This window comes from Procambarus clarkii, chromosome 29, assembly GCF_040958095.1.
Source record: "Procambarus clarkii isolate CNS0578487 chromosome 29, FALCON_Pclarkii_2.0, whole genome shotgun sequence".
NCBI lineage: Eukaryota > Metazoa > Arthropoda > Malacostraca > Decapoda > Cambaridae > Procambarus > Procambarus clarkii.
The window spans coordinates 38,655,779-38,679,767 of NC_091178.1; the positions used below are offsets into that span (position 1 = coordinate 38,655,779).

Below are 23,989 nucleotides of genomic sequence, written 5' to 3' on the forward strand. Positions count from 1 at the left end.
ATATAGATCTACATTCCCTCCTTTTGACAAAAGGAAATTGGAGTGTATTAATAGCTTAAAGAATGATAGGAGCATTTGCATTACCAGGCCAGATAAAGGTAGGGGTATAGTAGTTTTGGACAAGTTAGAGTATGTTAATAAGGTGGTTAGGTTGTTAGAAGACCCCTCTAAATTTACGTTGGTTGATATAGACCCATTCTCGTATATTTTGAAATGTGAGGATAAACTGAATAGAGTTTTAAGAAGTTTGAAAGACTCTCTTTTCGATTATACTAAATTACTTGCAACTGGCTCTAAGCCTGGCATCTTATATGGGTTACCTAAAGTTCATAAAGCAGGTATACCGATTCGTCCTATTTTATCAGCGATTGGCACTTTTAATTATAAACTGGCTAAGTTTCTGGTTCCATTATTAGAACCATTAACGCATAATGAATTTACTGTGAGAAATTCTCAGGATTTTGTAAAAGAACTTTCCTCTTTAAATTTTGAGTTCCCAACTATAATGGCCAGTTTCGATGTTGAATCACTTTTTACTAATATTCCTTTGTTAGAAACCATTGATATCTGTGTAAGACAATTATTTGCTGACACTAACTTAGTGTCTGGATTTTGTAGTAAAATATTCAGACGGCTGTTAGATATAGCAGTTAAAGACTCCATCTTTATGTTTAATAATATTTATTATAAACAAATTGATGGAGTAGCAATGGGGTCTCCTTTAGGTCCTGCACTGGCTAATGCTTTCTTGAGTTTTCACGAAATAAATTGGCTTGATAATTGTCCTTCGGCCTTTAAACCAGTCTTGTACAGAAGATATGTAGATGACACTTTTTTGTTGTTTAGGGACCAATGTCATATTGAGAAATTTAGAGAGTATCTTAATGCACAACATAGTAATATACGGTTTACTGCAGAGTGTGAAGTTAATAATTCATTGTCGTTTCTTGATGTAAAAGTGAATAACCTCAATGGGTTCAACACTAATGTTTTTAGGAAACCAACCTTTACTGGTTTAGGTTTAAATTTTAATTCCTTTGTTCCTGATATTTTTAAGAAAAATGCTATTAACACTCTGCTGAATAGGGCCTTTGTTTTATGTTCTAATTGGAATAATTTTGATCAGGAAATTAATTTTCTTGTGAATTTTTTTTCAAATAATGGTTATCCTGTGCATATGGTTTATACTTTTATAAGGAATTTCTTAAATAAGAAGTTTCATCCATCGTGTAGGATTACCACAGTGGAAAGGGATCTTAAATATATTAAATTACCATTTTATGGCAGTATTAGCTTTTCTGTAAGGAGTCGTTTGAGGAGACTGTTGCAGCAGTGTTATCCTCAAGTAGACTTAAGATTTATTTTTGTCAACACAAATACCATAGGCTCTTATTTTAAATTTAAAGATAAAGTGCCTATCCCCTTGTGCTCAAATGTCGTATATATGTATAATTGTTCCAGCTGTAATGCTGGATATGTCGGGAGTTCCATTCGGAACTTTAAGATTAGGATACTTGAGCACCGGGGATTATCTTTTAGGACTGGATTACCATTGTCTAAACCAGCATTTTCGGAGATTAGAAACCATTGTTATGAGTTTGATCATTCTCTGCTGGAATCTGATTTTAAAATTCTGGACACTTGTATGAATGGCCAGTCAGATTTGAGAGTAATGGAATCCTTATATATAAAGGAACTGCGGCCTCTGTTAAATAGCAACCTTTCAGCTGTCCAATTGTACACTGTATAATGCACAGTAGGCCCTGTAATTTGATTTTTAGTTTATTTTGGTAGTTTAATTTTGTTTAGTTTACCATGTCTTTGCCCTTTCTTACTTATTTCAAGTCTTAACATTGTACATTAATATAATCTTCTATGTAGGATATATAATACATTTTTGGTATTTAATTTTATTTAATATTTGAGTTTTTTAGAAGATTTTGGTTAGTACTTTATAATTGTCGTTTATTCTGTTTGTATTTTACATACATTTTTTGTAGATTTGTAGACTTTATATAAATATTTGTTATAGTGTTTAGTATCTATGTGTTAGGTATCAAGTTTCACTTCTGATCACTTCACGTAAGTTTAATAGAATGGTTTGTTTTAGTAGTTATAAATTTCATCCTGTAGTTTAATGGATTTTAAATTAGTTTTAATATATGTGACAGTTAATAAGTTTTATTTGTATTGATCACTTTAAGTGCGCTTAAGTGTTTTGTTTTTTAAGCTTTTTCCTTTCTTTGATAGGCAATTATATTCAGTATGAGTTCTTTGTTTACCAGCTATTTGACTGTGATTTCTGTTTTTTCTTTTAGATCTGATGATGAATACGAGAAGTATTCGAAACGTTATGTTTTTTAAAGTAAAGATTCTGATACAAGATGTTCAGTATATCCCTGGTTTTCCTATTCATCTTAAAATTATATATATATAATATATATATATATATATGACAATGTCAGACCATGGAGGAAAAATGAAACAGGAATTTCCTTAAGTACTTTCGTATATTAATACATCTTCAGAAGGAGTTGACTCCTTCTGAAGATGTTTTAATATACGAAAGTACTTAAGGAAATTCCTGTTTCATTTTTCCTCCGTGGTCTGACATTGTCACATTTTTAAATCACGTGTTTATTTTCGTGATATACACACACACACACACACATATATATATATATATATATATATATATATATATATATATATATATATATATATATATATATATATATATATTTCGTTTAATTTAATTCAAACTGTTATTAATTCTTTAAGATTAAGTTATTTTCAAGACGAGGCTCGTTTTCTAATATAATTTATGTGCATTCAGTAGGACGTTTATAAAGTTTATTAATTGCCATATTATATTCCGTATTTAGCGCCATCTGTTGATGATTACCTACCTCTGCTTGCTTTTTTTTTTTTTTTTTTTTTTTTTTTTTTAGCAGGGATAATCCTGCACGGGCCCTAAGCCTCTGGCAGGCCCACTAAGTGATGCTCGTTTCTGTTTTACCTGGGCGGAGGATGAGTATGTATGACTCGTATGGTCGCTTCAGTAAGATTTTGCCATATGTGTTTAACAACTTCCTCTGCTCTGTTGAATCGAAGGTGAAATCTTAACGGGTTTGTAACTGTGCACTGTGTTAGATAATGTTCCAGTTGTCTGTCGGGCATTTCTCCACAGTGTCGACATTTCCTCTCACCTTCCGGAACCTGTAAGCCTATTTCCCATGCACATGGGTATCCAAGCCTGATGCGATGTAAGTGCACTTCTGTTGTTCTACTGCCCCCGTTCATCAAACGAAGTGGTTCGTAGTTGGTTGAATTCTTGTACCAACCCGCAGATCCTGATGTTGCAACTGCTGTGTTGTGGTCACTGTACATCTTTTGCATTGCTCTCTTTCGAATCACTTTCTTCATCTGGGAGAGACTCTGCGGTATGTAAATGTCTACATTCCTCCTCTTAGTAGCAAGTTTTGCAGCTTCGTCTGCAATGTCATTACCTAATAGTCCCACATGACTTGGCACCCAGTTGATAAGCACCCGTCGGCCTTGTCGTTGGAGTGTGTGCATGAATGATAAGACATTGGTGATCAGATGGATGTTATCACATATGTGTTCTTGTTGCAAGGTTTCAATGGCGGTTCTCGAATCTGTATGGATGATAACATGTTGTCGGTGTTCAGCAAGAGCATGTTCCAAAGCCTTTTGAATGGCTAGCATCTCAGTCTGTAAAGTCGAACACCCATTTGAGAGCCTCCAACTATATACAGAGTTTCCTGCTTTAACTGCAGCTCCGGTTTCCCGTTCCTGTTGGTCTACTGACCCATCCGTGAAGTAAGTGAAGCTGACGGATGCCATGTTTGCTTCTATATGCATCTGTGCAATGTTACGTAGCAGATGAGGATGTGTCTGGTTCTTCTTTCCGTCAAGAGCCATAATCTGAAAGTCTGCTGGCAGAGATTCCCAAGGGGCTTGTATAACAAAGTCTGCATGTATGTCGTCGACACCCCTCTCAGTGACTGTGTTTGCCATATCGAATGTATCGATGGCGTTTATCGCACAAGGGGTCCACCTGTTGCCATTGGAGGCTCTTCTGTCCAGAGTTAGTGCTCCAGTGATCATATCTTTAAGTGAACTGATTCTAGGTCTAGTCAATATCTTGGTCAGCATACACTCAGCAATCCCCTTTACCCTTATTTCAATCGACGTTAGCTTTGTCTCTAGTCTTAGGTTCAGGATTTTAGTCCATCTGGGAGCACCTGTTATGACTCGCAATGCATCATTTTGAAGAACCTCAACGTTTGCCCACTGACCAGGAGAAAGAGTGAGTAAGGCAGGTGCTGCATAATCAACCAGGGAACGAACGGCGTGTATGTAAAACATTCTCAACACTCTGTGTCCCGCTCCTAGACGGGGCCCTGTGATTGCTCTCATTATATTTATTCGTGACTTTGCTTTCTCCTTTAGATACTGAATTTGCTTATTGAATGTCATTTTAAAATCAATCCACACTCCGAAATATCGATATTGTGTAACCCACTGAAGGTTAATGTCCTGAATGCGTAGGTGCCTGTCTGGAGCCTTGCCACCTAGTCTCATCGCCTTAGACTTCTGTGCAGATATTTTTAGCCCTAAAACACTGCATTCAGATGTCACTTGATCTAAAGCACCTTGAGCTTTATTTAGAAGTGAAGGACCCGTAATGACTAATGCTAGATCATCAGCATAGCTTAGCAATGTAACCCCTTCTGTAAAGGACATGGTAACAAGGTTTTCCATAAGGATGTTAAAAAGACTAGGACTGAGGACTCCTCCTTGTGGAGTCCCATTCTCGTGCAAGTGGTAGTCCGACACTTGTCCTTCCAACTTTACTCTGGCATACCTGTGACTTAGGTAATCTTGAATCCATGCTAGCATTTTCCCCCTCACACCTTTTTTAACTAAGGTGTGTAGTATTGCTGGCGGGCTTGCAAGTTCAAACGCTTTTTCCAGATCAAGGAAGACCACTATAGCTGGACCCGAGTTAACTGTTCCTAGTAATGTTGCTATGCAGTTTGCAGTACCGACTCCTCTAGTGAAGCCAAATATGTGTTTATGAAGGGCTCCAGTCTTCCACAGTAGCCTATTTAAGACCATCCGTTCTGCAGTTTTACTAACGCATGATGTTAATGAAATGGGTCTGTAATTGCCAGGTTCATTCGGCTTAGGAATCGGTATGATGTCTGCTTTCTTCCAAGAGGGCGGGAGTTTGCCTTGCTGCCAAGACGCATTGATGACGTCCAATATCCCTCGGTCTCCAGCAGGACCTGCATGTGCGATCATTGAGTATGTAATGTTATCAGCACCTGGTGCAGTGTCCTTACCACCTTTTTTGGCTCTGCTTAGTTCCTGTTCGGTGAAGGGACAGTCACATTCGTCATTTACAGCTATGCCCACATGAATGACTGCCATCCTCTCTTGTTTTAAGTGTTCTTGCTGCCTTCGGACCATTGCAGGAAGCTGATATGAAGCTGTTCTTTCTGCAAATTGGAGAGCAAGTCTCTCAGCCTCCTGCAATGGTTGAATACATGCCTGTGGCCGGGCTGGTCGACCTGATATAGTTTTAATCTGACCCCATATCTTGCCAAGACTACTATGTTCATTTAGAGTTTGACACCACTCAAACCATCTTGCCTCCTTTACTTCTCTAGAAACTCGCCTTGCTTCAGATAACACCGCTCGTAGCAGAGTTCTTCCTTCTGGTGTGGGGTTTCTCTTTAGATGTTTTCTGAAGATGTTGACTCTGTGGTTCTGTTCTTTAACGGCATTACTATAGAACCAATAGTTCTTTCGTTTCGTGTTACCTGTGATAATGATTGGAATAGCTGTGTTCGCAGCAGCTGCAACGGCTTCCTGCAGATTGGTCTCGTGTATGTTCAAATCCTCAGGTGGCGTGTACGTTGCATACCAATTTTCAAGTTCTTCCTGGTATACATTCCAATTGGCCTTTCCTAAATTCCACCGAGGCTGTGGTCACTGGTGATCACCGGGTCTACTTCCCACTTCGCCTGTTGCTGGAGTGCTGTTGAGATGAATGTAAGATCAAGGGAACCTCCTAGAATGTGAGTGGGTTCCCCAGTGTTGAGAAGTGTAATTTCAGGTACTTCTCGCAGAGCTGCAGCTAAATGGCGCCCATCTGCATTGGCTGGCCCAGTTGCACCTAACTCTGGATGATGAGCATTAAAATCTCCAGCAAGAATTAAATTTTCCTGCGTGGCCAAGGCAAGCACTGCCTCTGCTTCTAGTTTACGTCTAGGGGGCTTGTAGACGTTGTATATGAGGAGCTCAAAATTAGCCATAATCACTGTAACTGCTAATACCTCTACTCCATCCCCACATGAAACTGAGTCCATTTTCTTGCTAGGTATGGTGTTTCTGACTAGGGTCATTAATCCTCTTTGTCTCCCCAGCTCATACGGTAGAACATAGTGCTGATATCCAGCTAATCTGAAGGATTTCGTGGCTGGGAAAAGAGTTTCTTCCAAAACGATTATATCTGCTTTCGTGCTGATTGCAGCCTCCTGAAGTGTGTGTTTTTTATTTCCAAGACCTTGTATGTTCCACTGCAGAATTCGTAATGGCCAGACGACGGGTTCGGGTGGTGTTGCTTGTTCTACTAGAACTCCTCCTCGGAATCGACCTCTATATTCTCCGCCTCGCAAGTCGTGTCGCTGCAAATCGGACTGCATTGATAGTTCGTGGTCATCCCCGACGTTGTTGGAATCTGTGCATAACTGTGGTCCATCGCTATGCTGTTGGAAGTGCTGCAGGTTGGACTGCATTGATTGTCCGTGGTCAACCCCGGCATTGTTGGAATCTGTGCATAACTGTGGTCCATCACTTTGTTGTTGGTATTGCTGCAAGTCGGACTGCATTGATTGCTCGTGGCCGTTTCTTGTGTTGGCGGAACCTGTGCATCTCTGCTGTTCAATACGCCTTTGTTGGCGTTGCTGCATATCAGACTGCATTGGCTGTTGTTGTCTGTCTCCTGTGGTGGAAGATTCCGTTGATCGTGGGTGGTCACTGCTTCTTGCAGTTGCGTTTGTGAATGTTGATGTTCCGGTGTCTTGACTATCCGACTGTTGTCGGTAGTCAGTATGTCCAAGTTGCGGCGTTTGTCCTCTCGTGCTCCATCCTGTCTCAGACTGTCTATTTCTCGTGTAACTGTGGTCTGCTGCACGATCTTGTCCATTATCACACAAGTGATGTCTTGAGTCTGTTGTTGTGAGGCGTTCTGCGTCATCTGTAGGCAATTGATAATGGTCTCTGCCATGATCTTCACGATGGTTTTCAGCTGGACTTCGGTAAAACTGTATAGCTGGTGAGCAGATTCCGAAAGTAAGTGTTTTCTGCTCTTTTGCATTTGCTGGACTTCTGCAACACTTTCGTGTAATGTCTGATTCGGAATTGACAGATTCGGGAAATTTTGCTCTGTGAGAGCGGGTGGCTGTTGTGGCTGTGCACGAGTGTTCCAGACGTTGGTGTTGGGGTATGTATTGCTGGGCAGTGTGTTGATCCTGGCCTGAGCTGTCTGCACTTTTTGTTTCCGTGCAGAGCAGGTTGTGCTCCAGGCATGATGTTTGCCTCCACAATTAGGACATTTGGCTGTTGTGGTCTGGTTTGCCTTGTGCTTGGCAATACAGTCTTTGGTGGGATGTCTCAGGCTGCACACTCCGCATCTCTCCTGTCCTGTGCAGCGTGACTGATGGTGGCCGTATTTCTGACACCTGAAGCAGCGTAGGGGTTCCGGGACGTATGGCCTCTGTCGGTAAGTCCCCCAATTTCCAAGACCGAAAGTTTCTGGCACATGTCCCATGACGGTCACCAGAACCTGACGCGTCGCTGCCTTGTCTACTTTTGTGTGGCAACGTTCCGCATTCAGGACTTGCTTGTGTTCTAGCACTGGATCCAGGGGAAAGTCGAATGGATATCCCAAAAGCACGACTCGTGTGCGTCGTTCTGAAGGGTCCAGCTTTACCAAGCACACAGGTTTCCCCTGCAGGACTCTTACCTGCTCTAAGTAATGTGCAGTCTGTTGGTCTTGAGGTGTCATTATTATTTCTCCCTTCAGGTTGACTGTAATGGAAAGTTTGAGCTCTGGTTGTTCTTTTTCCATCGCCGTTACTACTCCATATGCTGTAGGAAAGTGGTCGGTCTGCATTATCTTGAATTTTGGAAGAAGTGCAGAGGCCGGCGATGTCTGGTGTGAGACTGGTGGTGTCCTCCCCTGTCCCACACTGCTGTCCTGCGGCTGGGCTGTGGAGAGAGGAACAATGGCTGACACTGGCTGGCGTGAAACCGGTGGTGTCCTCTCCTGACTCATACTGCCGTCCCGCGGCAGCGTTGCGGACAGAGAAGCATTGACTGACACTGGCTGGTGTGTGACTGACGCTGTCCTCTCTAGGTCCATTACGTCCGCTGACTTGCTGGTAGAAGCAAGTGGTAAAGCCTCGATAGCAGTTTTCTTTGGGGCCTGCTGCACATCGGTCCACCGTCCCTCCTCGTCCGAAAGCTGCTTCCATTCCCTCTTGCGCTGAGCCTTCCACATGGCTCTCTTCACGTAGTGAGAACCGACTCAAACCACCGGAGCAGCAGGCGACACGTCCTCACTGCACGGTAGCTCAGGAGCAACTCCCCGTCTGCTTACGACCTTACTTTCCTCGCAATTACCACTGAATGTGTCATGTCTGTTTCTTTATGACGTGATTGAAGTGTTATCATTGCTATTATTTTTTTGTATGACTGATGTGTATAAACGAATGGCAAATATAACATGAGGAAAGGGAATAGCAAACAATAAATACAAATTTACATGTTAAGATTAAGAATATCGCTGGGAAAAGTAGTTCTTGATTGAAGGACAACATTCTCAGGTAAGAAGAGAGACCTGAAAATGCTGGCTTGTTTTAGCATTGTCAACACATAAAGCAAATTATGGCTTGTAATATATTAACAATACCTTCTTGTTTTTTTTTATTTCGTTAACTGCTATGTAAAGAATATGACAATATAGAGAATATTATAATATAAAGTTGCATAATAATATATAAATTTATATAACTAATATTCTGATAAAAGTATATGTAATGTTGTTTTGTTGTTCCTCCGTCAGAGCCGCCGCCGGGGCTGGTGTGGGGCGGCCGGGGGTCGGTGCTGGGGAGCGGGACCAGCGTGGAGCACCAGGGCTCACTCTCCACCACCTGGATGGTGGTGGTGGCCTCCAGGGCCACGGCCCACACCACCATCACCTGCTCCACCACCAACGACTCCATCTCCTCCGGCCTCATGAACACTGTCACCACCACCATCACAGTCAACTGTGAGTTGTGACTTTCACTGTTTCCAAGTTGCCACTGCTACGGTATCTTATATTCACCTAGTTGTATTGACCTAATTGTGTTTGCGGTGTTTGAGCTCTGCTCTTTCGGCCTGCCTCTCAACTGTTTCTGATATACCTAAATGATCTCCCAGAGGGTATAGACCTATTCCTCTCAATGTTTGCTGACGACGCCAAAATTATGAGAAGGATTAATACAAAGGAGAACAGCTTGAGGTTTCAAGAAGACTTGGACAAGCAGCAGGAATGGTCGAACAACTAGTTGATAGAGTTTATTCCATGAAAATGTAATGTAATGAAGATAGGTTTAGTTAGTAGGAAACCAGATACAAGGTATCATTTGGGAGATGACATTCTTCAAGAGGCAGAGAGAGAGAGAGAGAAAGATCTGGGGGGTTGATATCACGCCAGACTTGTCCCCTGAAGCCCATATCAAGAGGATAACATATGCCAGGTTGGCTATCATAAGAACGGCCTTTAGAAACTTGTGTGAGGAATTTTTCAAAACTTTGAATACCACATTTGTCAGACCAATCTTGGAGTATGCAACTCCAGCATGGAGTCCATATCCAGTCAAGCATAAGAATAAAATGGAAAAAATTGAAAGGTTTGCCACAAGACTAGTACCAGAACTGAGCGGTATGAGCTACGAGGAGAGACTACGAAATTAAACCTCACGTTATTGGAAGACAGAAGAGTTAGAGGGGACACGATTACCACATACAAGATTCTCAGAGGAATTGATAGGGTAGATAAAGACAGACTATTTAACACAAGGAACATAAGCACTAGGTGACACAGGTGGAAATTGAGTGCCCAAATGAGCAATAGAGACGTTAGAAAGTTTTTTTCAGTGTCAGAGTAGACAAATGGAATGTATTAGGCAGTGATGTGGTGGAGGCTGACTCCATACACAGCTTCAAGTGTAAATATGATAGAGCCCAATAGGCTAAGGAACCTGTACATTATTTGACAGTTGAGAGGCGGGACCAAAGAGCCAGAGCACAACTAGATAAGTTGTACTTGCCAGGAAAGACATCTTCCAGGAAGCAGTCAATGATAGCTGTCTAACTCCCAGGTACCTATTTTCTGCTAGGCAAGAGAGGCATCAGGGTGAAAGAAACACTGCCCATTTTGTTTTCTCGCCGGAACCAGGAATCGAACCCGGGCCACCGGATTACAAGTCCCACTCGCTGTCCACTCAGCTGTCAGCGCCTCTAGTTTTGTCAACCCGTTCTCGCAAATTTAATAAGTCAATATTGACTTATTAGTTGCGTGCATAGGTGACATACTAAACATAATAGTTTCCCTTGAAAAGCTTCATAGAAAACACCGACCTTACCTAACCTACTTAGTATGTTAAAATAAGCGTCTTATAGCTTCGTAATTACAATTGTTACTTAACCTATTATAGGTATAGGTTAGGTAATAATTGTAATTACGAAGCAATAAGATGCTTATCTTAACATACTAAGTAGGTTAGGTAAGGTCGGTGTTTTCTATGAAGCTTTTCAAGGGAAACTATTATGTTAAGTATGTCTCCTATGCACATATTTAATAAGTCAATATTGACTTATTAAATTTGCGAGAACGGGTTGAGTTTTGTCTACAAGTTTGTGTACGGTGATTGTGGTGTACGTGTTTGTGTACGGCGTCTGTGGTGTACGCGTTTGTGTACGGTGTCTGTTGTGTACGTGTTTGTGTATGTTGACTATGGTGTACGTGTTTATGTACGTGTTTGTGTACTGTGACTGTGGTGTACGTGTTTGTGTACGGTGACTGTGGTGTACGTGTTTGTGTAAGGTGACTGTGGTGTACGTGTTTCTGTACGGTGACTGTGGTGTACGTGTACGGTGACTGTGGTGTACGTGTTTGTGTAAGGTGACTGTGGTGTACGTGTTTCTGTACGGTGACTGTGGTGTACGTGTTTGTGTACAGTGACTGTTGTGTACGTGTTTGTGTACGGTGTCTGTGGTGCACGTGTTTGTGTACAGTGACTGTGGTGTCCGTGTAAGGTGAATGTGGTGTACGTGTTTGTGTACGGTGACTGTGGTGTACGTGTTTGTGTACGGTGACTGTTGTGTACGTGTTTGTGTACGGTGACGGTGATGTACGTGTTTGTGTACGGAGACTGTGGTGTACGTGTTTGTGTACGGTGACAGTGGTGTACGTGTTTGTGTACAGTGACTGTGATGTACGTGTTTGTGTACAGTGACTGTGGTGTACGTGTTGGTGTACAGTGACCGTGGTGTACGTGTACGGTGACCGTGGTGTACGTGTTTGTGTACGGAGACTGTGGTGTACGTGTTTGTGTACGGTGACTGTTGTGTACGTGTTTGTGTACGGTGACGGTGATGTACGTGTTTGTGTACGGTGACGGTGCTGTACGTGTTTGTGTACGGTGACGGTGATGTACGTGTCTGTGTACGGTGACTGTGGTGTACGTGTTTCTGTACAGTGACTGCAGTGTACGTGTTTGTGTACGGTGACTGTGGTGTACGTGTACGGTGACTGTGGTGTACGTGTACGGTGACTGTGGTGTACGTGTTTGTGTACGGTGACTGTGGTGTACGTGTACGGTGACTGTGGTGTACGTGTTTGTGTTCAGTGACTGTGGTGTACGTGTTTGTGTAAGGTGACTGTGGTGTACGTGTTTGTGTAAGGTGACTGTGGTGTACGTGTTTGTGTACAGTGACTGTGGGGTACGTGTTTGTGTAAGGTGACTGTGGTGTACATGTTTGTGTACGGTGTCTGTGATGTACGTGTTTGTGTAAGGTGACTGTGGTGTGCGTGTTTGTGTACGGTGTCTGTGATGTACGTGTTTGTGTAAGGTAACTGTGGTGTACGTGTTTGTGTACGGTGACTGTGGTGTACGTGTTTGTGTACGGTGACTGTGGTGTACGTGTTTGTGTAAGGTGACTGTGGTGTACGTGTTTGTGTAAGGTAACTGTGGTGTACGTGTTTGTGTACGGTGACTGTGATGTACGTGTTTGTGTAAGGTAACTGTGGTGTACGTGTTTGTGTAAGGTGACTGTGGTGTACGTGTTTGTGTACTGTGACTGTCGTGTACGTGCTTGTGTACAGTGACTGGTGTACATGTTTGTGTACGGTAACTGTGGTGTACGTGTTTGTGTAAGGTGACTGTGGTGTACGTGTTTGTGTAAGGTGACTGTGGTGTGCGTGTTTGTGTACGGTGTCTGTGATGTACGTGTTTGTGTAAGGTAACTGTGGTGTACGTGTTTGTGTACGGTGACTGTGGTGTACGTGTTTGTGTAAGGTGACTGTGGTGTACGTGTTTGTGTAAGGTAACTGTGGTGTACGTGTTTGTGTACGGTGACTGTGATGTACGTGTTTGTGTAAGGTAACTGTGGTGTACGTGTTTGTGTACAGTGACTGTGGTGTATGTGTTTGTGTAAGGTAACTGTGGTGTATGTGTTTGTGTACAGTGACTGTGGTGTGCGTGATTGTGTAGAGTGACTGTGGTGTACGTGTTTGTGTACAGTGACTGCAGTGTACGTGTTTGTGTACGGTGACTGTGGTGTACGTGTACGGTGACTGTGGTGTACGTGTTTCTGTACAGTGACTGTGGTGTACGTGTTTCTGTACAGTGACTGTGGTGTACGTGTACGGTTACCTGGTTGATACCTGGTTGATGGGGTTCTGGGAGTTCTTCTACTCCCCAAGCCCGGCCCGAGGCCAGGCTCGACTTGTGAGAGTTTGATCCACCAGGCTGTTGCTTGGAGCGGCCCGCAGGCCCACATACCCACCACAGCCCGGTTGGTCGGGCACTCCTTGGAGGAATAAATCTAGTTTCCTCTTGAAAATGTCCACGGTTGTTCCGGCAATATTTCTTATGCTTGCTGGGAGGACGTTGAACAACCGCGGACCTCTGATGTTTATACAGTGTTCTCTGATTGTGCCTATGGCACCTCTGCTCTTCACTGGTTCTATTCTACATTTTCTTCCATGTCGTTCACTCCAGTACGTTGTTATTTTACTGTGTAGATTTGGTACTTGGCCCTCCAGTATCTTCCAGGTGTATATTATTTTATATCTCTCTCGTCTTCTTTCTAGTGAGTACATTTGGAGGGCTTTGAGACGATCCCAATAATTTAGGTGCTTTATTGCGTCTATGCGTGCCGTATATGTTCTCTGTATTCCCTCTATTTCAGCAATCTCTCCTGCTCTGAAGGGGTAAGTGAGTACTGAGCAGTACTCAAGACGGGACAACACAAGTGACTTGAAGAGTACAACCATTGTGATGGGATCCCTGGATTTGAAAGTTCTCGTAATCCATCCTATCATTTTTCTGGCTGTCGCAATATTTGCTTGGTTATGCTCCTTAAACGTTAGGTCGTCAGACATTATTATTCCCAAATCCTTTACATGCTGTTTTCCTACTATGGGTACATTTGATTGTGTTTTGTACTCTGTATTATGTTTAAGGTCCTCATTTTTACCGTACCTGAGTACCTGGAATTTATCACTGTTAAACATCATGTTATTTTCTGATGCCCAGTCGAAAACTTTATTAATATCAGCTTGAAATTTTTCAATGTCCTCAGCCGAGGTAATTTTCATACTGATTTTTGTGTCATCTGCAAGGATGATACGAAGCTGTGACTTGTATTTTTGTCTATATCTGATATGAGAATAAGGAAAAGCAGCGGTGCAAGGACTGTACCCTGAAATTGAAATTGAAATTGAAATTGAAATAAGTTTATTGAGGTAAAATACACACAAAGGGATGAGGTAGCTCAAGCTATTCTCACCCCGTTCAGTACAACGTGTTAGTACATACATAGACACACATCACAAACAATAAACCTGTTACCAAACATTCTGAGAGATAAACATGTACATTTCCTCCTTCACAAGTGGTATGGTATCAGACGTACACAAATACTTTTATGACCTAGTTATACGGATAATTCAACAAAATATTACAGTCTTGGTGCAAAATTCTTATATCTCTCAAGAATATCATCAACCTTTCCTTTGTGACACATCCAGGCTATTTGCTCAGGAACAGTCCTTATCTCAGTGTTTCTATATACATTAATCAACGGACAATCAAGAACATAATGGGCAAGGGTGTGAGACCTTAACATACCACATAGTTTACACTTCGTGTCATTATCATGAACGCCTATCCCATATTCCCAGTAATATTTGTACCCAAGCCTGAGCCGCATGTACACAGAGTCACTCCAAGCATTTCTCCTTTTACCATAAGTGAAAAGGGTGTTTTGACTCACATACATGTAGTGTTGCATGGTTAGACTTCTCTCATACATTATCCCTCTCCTCTCCACTCCTGCCTGTGACTGAATATTTCTGATTTTGCTTCTTATTTGTCTCATTGTGAATTCACATTCAATGTCAATTTGTGGTTTTGATGTGGCACGTTTGGCCAAGTCATCCGCCACCTCGTTGAGCACTATTCCAACATGAGATGGAATCCACATGAATTTCACACTATGACCTTTCAGCTGTATCTCAGCTATTCTTCTCTTACAATCCTCAACTATAGACATGAAGACTGGGTTTCGACTGTTTAAGGACTCCAGTGCTCCTCGGCTATCGACAAATACAAAAACATTTTTGCCGTCATGACGTACTTCCTCCAAACACGCCAGAATGGCCTGCAGTTCAGCTTGTGTGGATGATATATAATTACTAAGCCGGAGTTCAATTTTCCTGTCCACAGTCCCAAACTCCGTATATTCCCTTATGAGGACACCACACCCTGCCCTGCCATCCTCCGCCACCGACCCGTCGCAATATACATGTAAACTGTTGCCTCTTGGTAACCGGGATATCATGCTTCCATACATACACCGTAATTGTCCCGGTTCATGATGAATCTTTTTCACATTGAGGGGTACAATTTCGACGTCTATTTTCTGTACTTTCCAGGGAGCAGACATATTACCCTTTCGAGAGGGTTTACAGCAGTCAAGTACATCGTATTCCCTGAGGTCATGAGCTAATCCCCTCGTGTAGCGTGTCTCCCTCAGTTTCCTGGAAGTGTGTACGTCACTCAAGCAGGTCTGAACGCTCTCAAACAGCTTATCCCCTCCTTTTCTCCGCATGAAACGAATAGCTACTCTAGTGTTAATGTCACGGACTCTATCACACACACTCTGTAAATTTAATTCCATTCTCATTATTTCAATCATTGCATTTCTTTGACATCCAAGAATAATCCTCATAGCCTCGTTCTGTATCAGCTCTATTTTTTGAATTCTGCCTTGGCCTGTGTAAGACAAAACGGGTGCTGCGTAGTCTATCAGGGACCGAACAGTGCTTATGTATAACATCCGTAAGATAGGTACCCCAACACCTTTACCAGAAAAAGCCAGTGCTTTTAGAGGATGCAGACGGGCTTTACATAAGGTGCTGATATGATTTATTTCAGCATTCTTACTCTCACATGTGTATCCAACATACATGCCCAGATACTTGTACTTCTGAACACGGCTCAGTTCCACACCATTTAGAGTAAGTGTTATATCTCTTCGTTTCCTATACTCATATTTGGTTTTATCTGCATTTATAACTAAGCCTAACTTGTGACAGGTTGTACCAAGTATGTTAAGAGCAGTTTGAATTTTGTTCCCGGAAGTGCCTTGTATAAGAATGTCATCAGCATATATGATCGTCGTGACCCCTGGAGGATACATTTCTGATGCTAATCTGTTCATTAATACATTGAATAAGGTGGGACTTAATACTCCCCCTTGTGGGGTACCTAACTGAAACCTCCGTTCCTCAGACATGCATCCCTGATAATACACCTGACCTTTTCTGCCTTGTAGATAATCCCTTATCCAGTGTAACAATCTCCCTGTTATTCCCAGATTGGCTAATTCGTATAAGATTACTTCCCCATTGGCTTTATCAAATGCTCCTTGTAGATCAACAAAAACTCTACAATTGTCATCCATATTAGACAAACACTTTAAGAGACAATCCGCAGTACTTTTGCCTTTGATAAAACCAAAGAGATCACTGGACATGTTATCACCTACAAGGTAGAGTAGCCTATTTAACAAAATCCTTTCCATCATTTTACAAAAGCAGGATATTAAGGAGACAGGTCTGTAGCCACCGTTTGACTTAGGGATAGGAATGATGACTGCCTCTTTCCATTTTCTTGGTAACTTTCCCTCTCTATAACTCATATTAAACAAATCAAGTAAGGGACTAGGTTTCATACCGGCTAAATAATTAAGAATGTCATACGTTACTCCATCTTTCCCAGGAGCAGTAGAGCTGCCACTTTTTATAGCATCCAGTAGCTCATCGTGAGTTATCTCAGTGCACGCTATAGATCTTGTATTTAAGGCACATAAAGTTACTTCATTTCTAATATTTTCCCATGACTCAATGGTGATTCTCGTGTCTGCAGGTAAGGACTCCATACCAGCAGCACTAGCCCATTTATCTACTAACTCATTAGCAACCTTCCCTGGATCTGAGTGAGCAATGAATTTGGTCTTACAACCCCTGACTTTATTTACTGCTCTCCATATGTCTTTAAGGTTCTTAGTATTACCAATGGACTGAGCAAAGTCTTGCCAGTATCTGTCCCGCGCCTCCTTCCTCACCTGACTGCATTCCCTAGCCACTTCCAACATTGTATTTTTCTCTTCATCCCTCATTCCATTTTTTATCCATTCTTTATGTGCACTCCGTAGCATTCTCTCCCACCCCTTGACTTGCTGATCATTGGAATATTTAAATTTCTTAGGTCCATGCGTCTTGCTTCCCCTGCCGCCGTTATTTTCCCTCTGTACTAATTTCTCTATGTTCTCGACCATATCCTCGTAAAAACTATCAACGCAGAGCGGCGTGTATTGTTGATACCAATCTCCCATATTTTGAATAAAATAATTTTTCATATCTTTATTAATATTTAGCCTTTTCCTTTGAAAGTGGACTTGTTTTTTCCCCAGTGGTAATTCAACGTTCAAGGCAAAGTGGTCACTAAGTAGTTCCCGAACAACCCGAGCCTCCCCCATAATCCCCTGAGAGTTTAAAATGCAGGCATAGTCAAGCCGTCCTCCCCTGATGTGAGTTGGTTCATTGTTTCCCAATAGACAGGTATCTGGATGATCTTGTAGAAACTGTAACCACTTGACCCCATTAGTACTAATGCTACCCACTGTCCCAAGGCTTGTGTGCCGAGCATTAAGGTCCCCAATGACCAGTGAAGGATCAGTATAAATGCAGTCAGGTAGATAGTTGGCGTCGAAGCAGTTCCTGGATACATACAAATTAACTACAATAAATTCCCCTTCCCTTAATGATAATTTAACACAGACACTCTCTATACCTTGCGTTTTTGATGGCGGTTCTACTAACTCTGCTGGTATGGAGTTCTTTACATAAATTGACGTGCCTCTGATGTTATTTGCGGCGAAGAGGTGAAACCCTTTATAGCCATTTAATTTCAATAATCCTTCATTCCTATCCCCTGTCTCCTGGAGAGCTACAACATCAATATCATTTCCCATCACATAACAATGAACATCTGTAACCCTGTTTCTTAAACCATTAACATTCCATGACAAAACTTTCAGTCTAGGGTGATCCATTATTAATCAATTCACTGCCTAAGTCATCCCCTATAAATTCACTAAATGATAGCCATACCTGGCATAACATCTCCCACCTCCTCCCAAGTTCACCAATAAAAGCGACATTGCGATTCTCAAGAGATTTTTTCAGCCCTGAGACGTCCATTATTGGCCCAAATGATGCCTTCATTTTATGTGTAATTATAAGGTTCTTCCTTTCACTACGACTACCATCATTCACACACACTTCACTTTCTTTCATTTCAGCACTCAATATTTCACTATTGCCCTCAACCACTATATCCTGATTTTCTTTCGCAGTTTTGTGAATTTCCTTGACCTCCTGACCGTTTAATTTAGCCTCGATGGACTCGATTCTCTGCCCAAGATTTTGGAGGAACTCACCAACTTTTCTTAGTTCAGCCCACACCTCCTTGGCCATATTATTATGACCCTCTTTCTGAGCCACAGTAGCCACTTCACTCACCGTTACATTGTCACTGCCGGAGTCCTGAGTGGTGGCGTGGCTGCTTGTTGCTTGAGCCTGACGAAGTAAAGGAGACTCCTTTACCCACGCATTCGTCCGGTTCACTGGTGCTGTTTGGGGCAGACTGTTTTGCTGTGCTCCCGGTGTTTGGGTAAGAGCTCTTGCTTGCTCTGTAACATTCACCGGCCGGATAACACCCATACTCGGCCTCTTGCTACACACAGCTGAGCTGGCATTGTGAACGCCTCCACAGTTGCAGCATCTGGGAACTATTTTCTCACCCAGATTAAGTCTGTTTCTACACACATTAGAGAGGTGAGACTTTCCGCAGAAACGACATCGTGGATCATTTTGACAGCTCCAGGATTTATGCCCCCATCTGCAGCATTTCAGGCATATTATGGGCTCTTCCACATACTTTGCTACATGCCTGTAGCCAGCCCCGGTGATGAACACTTTCTCGGGAACTTCACCTCTCACTAAAGCCACCACCTGACTCCTAGCTTCACCTTTAATAAGGTGACGCTTGGCCCACACAAATCGTTGGTCGTCGAGGATGAATTCGGGGTCCAGAATATGAGGGTATTTATAGATAATTACCTTCGTCAGCTTCTCGTTCCCCTCCGGTATTTCCATAACAATTCCATCATATCCTTGCTGGGTAAGATACTCCACTGCCTCCATAGAACCTACCGTTAAGTAAGGTCTGTTTACACCTTCCTTCAGCAGGGGCTCGAACTTGCGGTGTTCTCTTCCAAGTGTGACTGTCCACAGCAGCTTCTGATGATAGGCCAGCGTGCATGAGGCAGGGAAGAGAAGCCTCCATCTCCGCTGATCCTCACCTTCCTGACATCGTTCCGTCCGTTTGTCGACATCAGTCTCGGCGTCGTTCTTCATTCTCTTGTCGTTTCCGTTAAGTGTACCATTACTGTCAACACTACGCCTTGCATCCTGTCTTAACCGTTTCTTCTGTTGCCTTGTTAGAACGTCTTGATACTCACCCTCCTCGACTGACTGGCTGCTTTCTGAGTCCATGTTAATATTGCCGTGGGAAGTAGCCAGTTCTTCTGGTGACTGAGTCTCCACCGGTGGTGGGGAGGCCTGTGGTTGTGCTGGCCTCCACCCTCACACACACACACACTAAATATATGAATCAGCAAAATTATAAATTAAATATGCAATCTGGTATGCACATGACTTGAAACTGGAGTTATGTAAATTAATTGGATCAGGTAAAGCATAGTAAATTTTATCATAAAACTGAGAAATATCACACACACACAAAATATAAAATATATAAATCAGCAAAATTGTAAATTAAAATCTGGTATGCACATGACTTGAAACTGGAGTTATGTAAATTAATTGGATCAGGTAAAGCATAGTAAATTTTCATAAAACTGAGAAATATCACACTGAGGTACAGAGCTTTTCACTGCACTTGGACTAGATTTTATATGGTTGACAGTTACTCGCTGAGTGCTGTTTGACAGAAAACTGAGTATCCAGCGTCCTACTTTACCGGTTATTCCCATTGACTTCATTGTGTGCTATCACGCCATGGTCACATTTATCGAAAGCCTTTGCGAAGTCCGTGTATATCACATCAGCATTCCGTTTCTCTTCTAATGCCTCAGTGACTTTGTCGTAGTGCTCAAGTAGCTGTGAGAGGCACGATCTTCCCGCTCGAAATCCATGTTGGCCTGGGTTGTGAAGGTAATTGGTCTCCATGAAATTGGTGACCTGACTCCTAATCACTCTCTCAAATACTTTTATGATGTGCGAGGTTAGTGCAACTGGTCTATAATTTTTCGCCAATGCTTTGCTCCCTCCCTTGTGTAGAGGGGCTATGTCTGCTACTTTAAGTGCATCTGGTATCTCCCCCGTGTCCAAGCTCTTCCTCCACACTATACTGAGTGCCTGTGCTACCGGCACTTTGCATTTCTTTATAAATATTGAATTCCATGAGTCTGGACCTGGGACCGAGTGCATGGGCATGTTTTCAATTTCTTTTTCAAAATTTAGTGCGCTCGTGTTTATATCAGTTATATTTACAGGGGTTTGAATATCCCGCATAAAGAAATTGTCTGGATCTTCCACCTTCATGTTGTTTATTGGAGTGCTAAACTTGTCCTCATACTGCTTTTTTAGGATTTCACTAATTTCTTTGTCATCCTCCGTGTATGAACCTTCACTTGTACGAATAGGTCCAATACTGGCAGTGGTTTTTGCTTTTGATTTCGCATATGAGAAGAAATATTTCGGATTTTTCTTTATTTCCTGAATTGCTTTCTGTTCTAACTGCCTTTCTTCAGTTTCATATGAGTGTTTCAATTTCCGCTCGATTTCTTCAATCTCCCTATTTAAATTATTCCTTCTTTGACGGGAAATTCGTGTCTGCATAAGCAGTTCCGTTATTTTTTTCCTGCGTTTATAGTGTCGTCTGCGTTCTCTTTCTACGTTAGATCTCTTTCTGGCTTTCCTCAAAGGAACATGTTTCAGACAGACTTGATACGCTTCTGAAGTCAGTTTTTCTATTCCTTCTGTAGGACTTGTATGATTTAGAACAGTTCCCCATGGAATGTTTGTAAGTTCCCTGTTTGTTATCTCCCAGTCTATCCTTTTATTATTAAAATTGAATTTACTGAATAGCCCCTCTCGCTTTAACAACGTTTTAGGTCTATTCTGAGTATTGATGGTCGTTTGCACTTCAATGAGTTTGTGATCTGAGTATGTGGTATCTGATATCGTAATGTCTCTGATAATGTCTTCATTGTTCGTAAAGACCAGATCTAGAATATTTTCCTTTCTCGTTGGCTCCGATATCTGCTGATTGAGTGAAAATTTGTCACAGAATCTAAGTAGTTCTCTAATCTGTGGTTGGTTAGGTCCTGATAGATTTCCTGGTATAATATTATTGTTTGCTATTTTCCACCTGAGACTAGGCAAGTTGAAGTCACCTAGGAAGATAATATCAGGTATCGGGTTCTCCAAATTATCAAGGCTATTCTCTATTTTGCTTATCTGTTCTGTGAATTCCTCAGCCGTTGCATCTGGCGGTTTGTATATTAGTATAATCACTAAATTTATTTTCTCTATTTTTAATCCCAGTTCCTCTACCACCTCATTTGTAACGTTTAGGAGCTCCGAACATACAAGGTCTTCCCTAATATACAGACCCACTCCTCCATGTGACCTAATTTTCCTATCACACCTGTATAGGTTATATCCTGGAATCCAGATCTCACTGTCCAACAATTCCCCTTCATGGGTTTCTGTGAAAGCTCCAAATACTGCATTTCACTCCGTGAGGTGGCCATTTATGAACTGTACTTTGTTGTTTGTTCTTGTTTTCAGTCCTTGTATGTTGGCAAAGATGATTGAGGTTACTCTATTAGTGATAGTTTGAATGGGAGACTTTTTCGGCAAGTCCATTATTCGTGGACATAATGAGTTTGTTCTGACCAGTACTGATTGTTGTAGGGCAGTTTTCTGTCGTAGTTGTAGTTCCCTTTCGGTGGGTAATTGTATCTGTAATTCTGGAATGCAAGTGGGTCTGGCATCCAGTTCCATACACTCTCCATGCTGCTCCTTTTGAATTCCCTGCCGGTCTGGTATAAAAAATTTATATAGTTTCCTCCAAATTCATTATCCTGCTTGCCACTCTTTATGTAGCGTTCCGTGCCTTTCACGTGAAAGTGTGGGCAGCTAAGGTCATAGCATTTTCTGTCCTCCAGTGAGGTTTGGCACATGTCAGGATGGAATAACCTACATATTGATCCAAATCGACTGTGGTGTACGTGTACGGTGACTGTGGTGTACGTGTACGGTGACTGTGATGTACGTGTTTGTGTACGGTGACTGTGGTGTGCATGTTTGTGTACGGCGTCTGTGGTGTACGTGTTTGTGTACGGTGTCTGTGGTGTACGTGTTTGTGTACAGTGACTGCAGTGTACATTTTTGTGTACAGTGATTGCGGTGTACGTGTTTGTGTACGGTGACTGTGGTGTACGTGTTTGTGTACAGTGACTGTGGTGTACGTGTTTGTGTACAGTGAGTGTGGTGTACGTGTTTGTGTACAGTGACTGCAGTGTACGTGTTTGTTTACGGTGACTGTGGTGTACGTGTACGGTGACTGTGGTGTACATGTTTGTGTACGGTGACTGTGGTGTACGTGTACGGTGACTGTGGTGTACGTGTACGGTGACTGTGGTGTACGTGTTTGTGTTCAGTGACTGTGGTGTACGTGTTTCTGTAAGGTGACTGTGGTGTACGTGTTTGTGTTAAGTGACTGTGGTGTACGTGTTTGTGTAAGGTGACTGTGGTGTACGTGTTTGTGTACAGTGACTGTGGTGTACGTGTTTGTGTAAGGTGACTGTGGTGTACGTGTTTGTGTATTGTGACTGTGGTGTACGTGTTTGTGTTCAGTGACTGTGGTGTACGTGTTTGTGTAAGGTGACAGTGGTGTACGTGTTTGTTTAAGGTGACTGTGGTGTACGTGTTTGTGTTCAGTGACTGTGGTGTACGTGTTTGTGTAAGGTGACTGTGGTTTACGTGTTTGTGTAAGGTGACTGTGGTGTACGTGTTTGTGTAAGGTGACTGTGGTGTACGTGTTTGTGTTCAGTGACTGTGGTGTACGTGTTTGTGTAAGGTGACTGTGGTGTACGTGTTTGTGTTCAGTGACTGTGGTGTACGTGTTTGTTTAAGGTGACTGTGGTGTACGTGTTTGTGTACGGTGTCTGTGATGTACGTGTTTGTGTTCAGTGACTGTGGTGTACGTGTTTGTGTAAGGTGACTGTGGTGTACGTGTTTGTGTAAGGTGACTGTGGTGTACGTGTTTGTGTAAAGTGACTGTGGTGTACGTGCTTGTGTACGGTGTCTGTGATGTACGTGTTTGTGTTCAGTGACTGTGGTGTACGTGTTTGTGTAAGGTGACTGTGGTGTACGTGTTTGTGTAAGGTGACTGTGGTGTACGTGTTTGTGTAAGGTGACTGTGGTGTACGTGTTTGTGTAAGGTGACTGTGGTGTACGTGTTTGTGTACGGTGACTGTGATGTACGTGTTTGTGTAACATCAGTGATGTTGTTGTAGAATGATTAGGTTGTGGGCAGGAATTGGAGTACCAAACGTCCACTGCTTTTTCTTAGGTTTATTATAAATATATATATATATATATATATTTTCTACACGAGCCACGAACTAGCTTGTAGAGTGTGTAAGGGAGCGCGTGTAGACGCTCTGATGCCCGGGGTGTGTCTGAGGTCTGAGGGCTGCAGCAGAGTATATTGAATTCAAATCTGCTGACACGTTATTGATTCTTATTAAGTTGTTTAGCTTAAAAGGGTATTAGGTCACCCCTATGTGTATGGCGCCTAACTGGCGTCCAACATTTGTGTACGGTGACTGTGGAGTACGTGCTTGTGTACAGTGACTGTCGTGTACGTGCTTGTGTACAGTGACTGGTGTACATGTTTGTGTACGGTAACTGTGGTGTACGTGTTTGTGTACGGTGTCTGTGATGTACGTGTTTGTG

General features: G+C 42.4%; 1 protein-coding gene across 1 annotated transcript in view; it reads left to right on the plus strand.

Moving 5' to 3' along the window:
* The first annotated feature begins 9,142 nt into the window (after nucleotides 1–9,142).
* Nucleotides 9,143–23,989, plus strand: part of LOC123750980 (nephrin-like) — a 128,947-nt gene continuing 114,100 nt past the window's right edge. Inside the window, exon 1 of the mRNA XM_069333160.1 lies at nucleotides 9,143–9,367. Within this exon, the coding sequence (XP_069189261.1) occupies nucleotides 9,253–9,367 (115 nt within the window). The 5' untranslated portion in view covers nucleotides 9,143–9,252. The remainder of the gene's footprint in view (nucleotides 9,368–23,989) is intronic.